At 40.6% G+C, this 7,949-nt stretch overlaps 2 protein-coding genes across 2 annotated transcripts; one reads left to right on the top strand and one right to left on the bottom strand.

Annotated features, from left to right (window-relative positions):
* Positions 1-1,704: 1,704 nt before the first annotated feature.
* On the bottom strand, positions 1,705-6,930 carry LOC105556000. Its single transcript, XM_012003056.1, has one exon. It carries the CDS (start codon positions 6,928-6,930, stop codon positions 1,705-1,707), a length of 5,226 nt encoding a protein of 1,741 aa, XP_011858446.1.
* Positions 6,931-7,073: 143 nt separating this feature from the next.
* Positions 7,074-7,935, top strand: LOC105555998. Its single transcript, XM_012003054.1, has 2 exons — positions 7,074-7,219; positions 7,359-7,935. The coding sequence occupies exons 1-2, from the start codon at positions 7,097-7,099 to the stop codon at positions 7,569-7,571; spliced, it is 336 nt and encodes a 111-aa protein (XP_011858444.1). The 5' UTR covers positions 7,074-7,096; the 3' UTR covers positions 7,572-7,935.
* The last annotated feature ends 14 nt before the right edge of the window (positions 7,936-7,949 follow it).

Genomic DNA, 7,949 nt, shown 5'->3' with positions numbered 1-7,949 from the left:
TATATAAGGGCCGGACTCAAATAGTTTCGGAGATACAGGCTGAAAATAAACACGTAAGTCGCAAGTGTTTTTGGCACGGCGCGCTGCGCGCGCCCCACCCCCTATCCCACCACCACCTCCGCCCACCCCCTCCCCCTCCCCACCCCTCCTCTCCCCCCTGTCCCCACCTCCACCCCCGTCCCACCTGCTTCCTCTCTTATACACACATAAAAATTATACACAAAACGGAGGGCTGGGGAGGGGGAGGGGGTGGGGCGCGCGCAGCGCGCCGTGCTAAAGACACTTGCAACTGATTCGTTAAAAAGATACAAGATTTAGACTCCATCATTTTTCTCGAAAACTATTACTCAAAGACACTTATACATTCTTTGAATTGTATATGGTGTCAGAAACTTTCCACGTGACGCGTAAAGTTCCTTTACTCTTTTTTATAAATAAGACGAGCTTTCACTTAATCTTAGTTTAACTTACGCTGGCCTTAAAATGCGTTGTATGAACGTTCCGTATTCTCATCACAAATATAATTTCCAATTCATATCACATTTTTACGGAAATGACACTTCATTACACATGAAATATTGGATCGATGCGAATTATAAACTTATAAACGCCGTGTCAAGGTTAAAATTCCTCAAACAATGTAAGGCGAACTTTATCTTCCCGACGCACCTTGACAACATTACAAACATTAATCTTCAATTCTATCATTTTAAATCATGGCACAAGCTTGAGGGTGTCCAGCATAGGTTGAAGAAAGACCTCCTAAAATTGGAAATATTTGACACACACAGATCAGTATACCATTATAAAAGCCTTACACATTATTATTTTAACCACATCCAAAACACGTTACCTTCACATATAATTAACAGCATCATGAGACATCACTTGATTTCTTACAATAACTGTTACAACAAACTCACTATAAAACACAAAAAGAAAATTGATTGGCTGATAAGAAAAAAGAATTATCTAACTTTAAAAAATATCAAACCACTACATATTCCCACTAATATTCTTGACACTACTAGTGAAGCCCACGCCACACAAAATAAGACCATTCTACCTATCAATTATTTAGACCATAGTTCTGATCCACTAAATAAAACTAACAAAAAATGGTTTATAAACTTGACAAACACTACGATTCCGACAAATGTTTCAAACTTATTACAATTAGGAGAAAATTTCAGCCTACCAGACTCATTCAATAAAAGGTTTGCGATACACGAATTTATAAAAGATCTTGAAAGCAAGACACAACGGAGTTGTTGTTTAGTACCCGCACTAATGTGGTTTTGTGCGTATACTTATGCGCCTGTGTCGCTTGCGTATGTGAACGCTATTTCTATCATAATAGAATAACTCGTTGTTTGAGATAACTAAAATCTTTATTATGCGTCCTGCCGCGACGATCTCCCGTACAATACTGCATGTGCCTACCGGCACGAGCGCCAATCTCTCCATAAACAAAACAAAATCGTGGGACCGATAGGTCCTTAAACTAGATGTCGCGACTAAAGCCAAACTATTACCCTTAGGGATAAAACATGAATCTGACCTGAACGGCTCTCAAACTAAAATACGCAACATACCGCCGCCCTTGAAAGCCTCGCCTTTCAATAAACTAAATATGCAACACGCTTAGAGATAATGAAATATGATTGATTATACGCTTATTTATGGTAAATACGCAACTTATAACTATTGTTCAATAGGCAGAACGGATACCTTGGTAATAGGTCGTTTGTATACTCCTTTAGAAGTTCGCACAGAAACAACGCGAATAATATTATCCTTTCCCGGATAGACTTGCTCGATTCGACCTAGACTCCAACACAAGGGTGGTAAATTATCTTCCTTTAATATCACCATTTGTCCCACCTCGATAGGATCAGTTTTTTCATTCCATTTAACCCGAGATTGACAGTTGTGAAGATATTCCTTTACCCAACGCTGCCAAAAATGTTGCCGTAGTTGTTCCACTCGCTGCCACCGAGATAGCCTGTTGGTTTGCAATTCCTTAAGGCTAGGTTCTGGATACGTTGTAATTGGACATCCGATTAGAAAATGTGCTGGTGTGAGTGCATTGAAGTCATTAGGGTCGTTTGATAAAGGTGTAAGTGGCCTCGAATTTAATACCGCTTCAATCTGTATCAGTACTGTGTTTAATTCTTGATATTTTAGCGAAGCCTCACCGACGATGCGTTTCAAGTGAAATTTAGCACTTTTAATGGCGGCCTCCCATAAACCACCCATGTGTGGAGACCTAGGCGGAATAAAATGCCAATTCATCCTTTCGGATGTCGCGAAATTAACAATTTTTTGCTTAACAACCTCATTATTGAATAAGTCGTACAATTCATTAAGTTCACGGTTAGCTCCGATGAAATTTAAACCGTTGTCCGAATACATATCCGTGGGACGTCCTCTTCGAGAAATAAATCGCTTGAGTACATTTACAAATTCTTCCGCTGAAATATCTGATGCCAATTCTATATGTACGGCTTTAGTAGCTAAACAAACAAATAAAACCATATAACATTTGATTGATTTCGCATTTTTTCGCTGCCCTTCCTTATACCATAGTGGTCCCGCATAATCGACGCCGCATTTTTGAAATACATACTTTGCTATATTTACTCGTGTTTCGGGTAAATCCGCCATCAAAGTTGCGCCTAACTTTGGTGTGTTACGCATGCACGTCGTACATCTCTTTATTACGCTACGAATTACACTTCGAGCCGACGTCGGCCAGTAATTTTGACGGATTGCCGACAATGTGGCTTGGGCTCCGGCGTGCAATTGACGTTCGTGTTCGTCTATAATAATCAATCGTGTGAACACATGTTTACCCGGCAATAAAACGGGATGCTTATGGTCATAGGAAACAATAGCGTGTCTCAAGCGACCACCGACTCTTAAGATGCCATGTGCATCAATAAATGGATTTAGATTTAGGATGTTGCTACTTTTTGCTACGTAACCATGACTTCTGAGCGAATGCAGCTCTGTTTTAAAGAAATCATGTTGGATCATTTTTACTAATGATACCCTTGACCGTTCTAATTCTTTCATAGACAAGGGCTGAACCTTATCAACCTCTTCCTCTCTATGTGAAATTGTTTTTCTTCTTTTACAATTCGCTATGAATCTATGACAGAAAGCGATAACGCGTATCAATCGAGAAAGCTTAGAGAATCGATTAAATATATCGTGAGATGGTTTATTGCCCATCTCAATTACCATTGCTGTTAGTCTCATTTCCGGCACCTCTACATTTGACGTGTGGAAATTCTCAGAAGGCCATTCATCATCATCGCATTTTAACCAAACTGGCCCGTGCCACCACAGATCTAGCTCGGATAATAAGTTGGGCATGATACCTCTGGAAAGCGGGTCGGCAGCATTATCCTGACTAGACACATGTCTCCAACTGTCAATATTTGTGAGTCGCTGTATTTCAGCTACACGATTCGCTACAAACGGTGTCCACTGACGGCTGCATGATCGCAACCAACACAATACGATACGTGAATCGGTCCAATAATGAATAGAGTCTATCGTTAAAGGTAAAGCACTTAATACCTTGTTGGTAAGTTGTGCCAGTAATAAAGCTCCACAAAGCTCGAGTCGAGGAATAGATAATGTTTTAAGAGGTGCGATTCTTGACTTAGAACATAGCAAATGACATTCAGATTGCCCATTCGTGTAAGTGGATCGAACGTAAATGCATGCTCCGTATGCTTGTTGACTAGCGTCTGAGAAACCATGAATTTCCACCTTTCGTTTTTCACTGAAAGTAATCACCTTTCGTGCTACCTGAATATCACCAAGAAATTGTAACCTGAATTCATATTCTCTCCAAAGTGTATGTAGTTCACCAGCTATAGTTTCGTCCCAATCAATTTTCTCCCGCCATAATTGTTGCATTAGAAGTTTAGCAATTATAATGGATGGTCCCAATAATCCTAAAGGATCGAACATTAAAGCTATCCTAGACAATATACTACGTTTGGTAAGCCTATCCAGTGGTGGATGTTGTCCTATACTTATGAACTTGAATACATCTGATTCACAATTCCAGACTACACCAAGAGCTCTGGTTTCGTTGCCCAAATTAAATTCCTTTTTTGTAGAACCTTCAATGCCTTGAATGGAAGAATGATTAGACGACCACTTTGTTAATTCAAATCCGCCTTTCCTTAGCAATTGAATAGTTTGTTTCTTGATCTCTAATGCTTCTTGTAATGTAGATGCACCTGTAAGCAGGTCATCCACATAAAAATCGCGTAATACTAATTTCGATCCAATGAGAAATGATTCCGCTTCGTACTCCGCGAGTTTCTGTATTGATCTAATAGCCAAGAAGGAGGCTGACGCTGTACCATATGTAAGTGTAAGAAGCTCAAACGTTTTTAGTTCATCTTGTGATGAGTTACGCCAAAAAATACGTTGCAAAGATCTCTGGGACTGGTCGATGAGAATCTGTCTATACATTTTAGTAATGTCAGCCGTCATGGCGTATCGAAACGTGCGAAATCGTACTAAAATAGAGAACAAATCCTCCTGTATAGTGGGACCAACCAAAAGTGCATCGTTCAATGACAGTCCGGATGCCGTCTTACACGATGCATCAAACACCACTCTCAATTTGGTTGTGATGCTGTTTTCTTTAAAAACCGCATGATGCGGCAAATAATATGCCCTTTCGTTATTCGCGTCGCGATCATCGACTTCACACATGTGATTCAAATTAACATATTCTTGCATGAACTCTTTATACTGTGAATACACCAATGGCTGCGTTGATAAACGCTTTTCTAAATTAAGAAAACGACGTTTTGCGATTTCCCTTGAATCTCCTAACTGCTGTAATTTTTTATCAATTGTAGGTAATTTGACTATGAAACGACCTTCGGCGTCACGACGAACATTCTGATTAAAATGCGATTCACAAATTTGCTCATTTGGATTATAATGAGACATTTTGTTGGAAGAAGTATCGTGCTCAATTTCCCAAAACTTCACAATAGCCTCGTTTAGCCTATTGATTGCACTAAGATGACACACTGCCTCTATTTTCTTATCTGAAGATCCATCAGTCTTGCCGGAAATCACCCATCCTAGCTTAGTTTTTTGTAGAGTAGGATGCGCTTTGCAGGCCCTAATTTGTCCTACGCAAATGAGCCTCCAGAATAATTGAGCTCCTATGAGTATGTCAATTTCGCTTGGGATATTGAAATTAGGATCTGCGAGTACTATATTCGATGGAATTGTAAATTCTGATATTGAACAAAATTCCTGCGGCAACTTCTGGGTAATCTTAGGCAGAACTATACATTCAATGCTGTCGACATATGCGTTTGTTCGCGATCGGAAACTAACATCAACTATCCTCTTTGTTTCAATTGTTCCTTTTGCCACACCTGAAATAGACATGTGTAATTCACGACTATTAAGATGCAATCGATTTGCGAAATCTTCAGTAATGAAGTTTAATTGAGAACCACTATCAAGTAAAACTCTGCAACCATGTAACTCTCCCTTATGATCATATACGCTGACTATGGCGGTTGAGAGAAAAACCTTGGAAGCATCATTAATCTGAGTGCATTGTGTTACTATGGGAGCCGCGGTATTTGTTGAAGATGCCCCTGTTACGCTGCAAGCAGAATTACTAGTGTTCGAAGGCGTGCCTGTTTTTACCCCTTCATCTTTTGAGGTTTCAAAATGCAATAATGTGTTATGTGGCTTTCCACATTTACGACAAGTACTAGCTGTGCAGTTTTTAGCTTGATGCCCTCCCGATCTTAAACAATTGATACAAAAGTGAGCATTTTTTACGATCTCAAAACGTTTTTCAACCGGGAGTTTACGAAATGATTCACACTGGAATATAAAATGCTTACTCTTGCAATGGATACATGATATATTTGAGGTAGTTACATGCGCGCTAGGATTCTTGGCCTTCTGTGAATTGTGCACATCCGAACTTGTACGTCCACCTGATTTGCCGGAAATGATTTCCAGAGCTTGACAACGTTTTGATAGGAAATCAGTCAATTGTTTGAATGTAGGTATAGTCGAATCTGCGCGACTTGTTTCCCATTCCTTCACTGTAACAGAATCGAGTTTGGTTAATACTAAGTGTATCATTATATCGTCCCAAGTATCAACGGGTCTCTGCAATGCCTTGAGTGCCCTAAAATGTTTAAGTACATTATCGATTAAACTACGCAACGCTGTACAATTTTCTTTGTTTATAGGTGGAATTTCGAATATTGCCTTAATGTGAGTTTGAACTATACGCCTCTTGTTATCGAATCGCTCATTCAGCAATTGCCATGCTTCTGTGTAATTATCTGTCGTTATGTCAAAGGATCGTACAACCTCCGCAGCTTTATCCTTCAATGATGATCTTAGGTAGTGGAATTTTTGAATAGACGATAAATTTGCATTAGAATGAATAAGTTTTTCAAAAGAATCATGAAATGTATACCACTCTTCATATGATCCGGAGAAAATGGGTAATTGAATTTTTGGTAGTCGGATATGCGCTGACTCTGAATTATTTTGATGTGCTGTCTGATTATCAATACTGGTCTGAGATGCTACGCGTGTTTGTTCAATCGAGTGAATACGCTGATCGTATATCGACATAAGCTGAAAGTATGCTTCCTCGAATCGTGTACGATCCTCTGCATGAGTCGCCGCTATAGCTTCGTTAGCATCAGAGTTTAAACATTCGATTCGCGCTTGAACTTCATCGTATTGCACAAATAAAGTCGCTAGTTTCTTTTTACGTTCAACCAAGTCAAATTGCGTAGCACGTTGTGCTTGTGCAGATTCTATATATGTTTTAAGTCGCGTAGCCGCAGCCTTTATGGTTGTTCGCCTTGTTTTAGCTTCGTTTTCGGTTAGATCCATTTCGATGTCTTATGTTACGCAACGATCAATGTCGAAATTTATACCAAACATGCGCTTGATGACAAATAACTAATAATGTCTTGATACATACGATATTTGAATTTTCGAAGCAAGGATAGATTAGTGTAATGTTACGTTGTTTGTTGCGCTGGTTTCCAACTCTGCAATGTATCACGGTGCTGTTCGTCAAACTGCGATGCGCCGTTCACCAAGTCTGCGATGTATTACGGTGCAGTTCGCCCAATCTGCGATGCGCCGTTCACCAATTCTGCGATGTATTACGGTGCAGTTCGCCCAATCCGCGATGCGCCGTTCACCAATTCTGCGATGTATTACGGTGCGTTTCGCCCAATCTGCGATGCGCCGTATCCAAGTCTGCGATGGCAATGTGGCTGCCGTACGCAGTTTTGCGTTGTATTACGGTGCAGTTCGCCCAATCTGCGATGCGCCGTATCCAAGTCTGCGATGGCAATGTGACTGCCGTACGCAGTGTCACCTTCCCTTGTAGTATCGTCTATCCCACCGGGTTACGCCCAAGAAGGAAGTATCCGACGTATAGAGTACTGCTGAGTGCGCTGTTGTATCACTCGAACTTACGTTTCAACACGCCTTGTGGCCATGGCCATGCATACGACGTGTGAGAGATCGTTTTCGCGGCAGCTTTCCATCATATCCGGCTCGAAGGACCAATGTTGTTTAGTACCCGCACTAATGTGGTTTTGTGCGTATACTTATGCGCCTGTGTCGCTTGCGTATGTGAACGCTATTTCTATCATAATAGAATAACTCGTTGTTTGAGATAACTAAAATCTTTATTATGCGTCCTGCCGCGACGATCTCCCGTACAATACTGCATGTGCCTACCGGCACGAGCGCCAATCTCTCCATAAACAAAACAAAATCGTGGGACCGATAGGTCCTTAAACTAGATGTCGCGACTAAAGCCAAACTATTACCCTTAGGGATAAAACATGAATCTGACCTGAACGGCTCTCAAACTAAAATACGCAACAGGAGTC

The sequence above is a fragment of the Vollenhovia emeryi genome, unplaced genomic scaffold (assembly GCF_000949405.1).
Source record: "Vollenhovia emeryi isolate VEMERY1.0 unplaced genomic scaffold, V.emery_V1.0 DF940458.1, whole genome shotgun sequence".
NCBI lineage: Eukaryota > Metazoa > Arthropoda > Insecta > Hymenoptera > Formicidae > Vollenhovia > Vollenhovia emeryi.
The sequence above is the reverse complement of the archived record's forward strand: the minus strand, read 5'-3'. Positions and strand labels throughout refer to the sequence as shown.

What these genes read in the sequence shown, in the direction of transcription:
- LOC105555998 (XM_012003054.1), top strand. Translation starts at nt 7,097, where the DNA reads ATGTATCACGGTGCTGTTCGTCAAACTGCGATGCGCCGTTCACCAAGT. An exon ending in TGCGATGTATTACGGTGCAG is followed by an intron (nt 7,220 to 7,358) that starts TTCGCCCAATCC and finishes ATTACGGTGCAG; the next exon opens with TTCGCCCAATCTGCGATGCG.
- LOC105556000 (XM_012003056.1), bottom strand. Translation starts at nt 6,930, where the DNA reads ATGGATCTAACCGAAAACGAAGCTAAAACAAGGCGAACAACCATAAAG.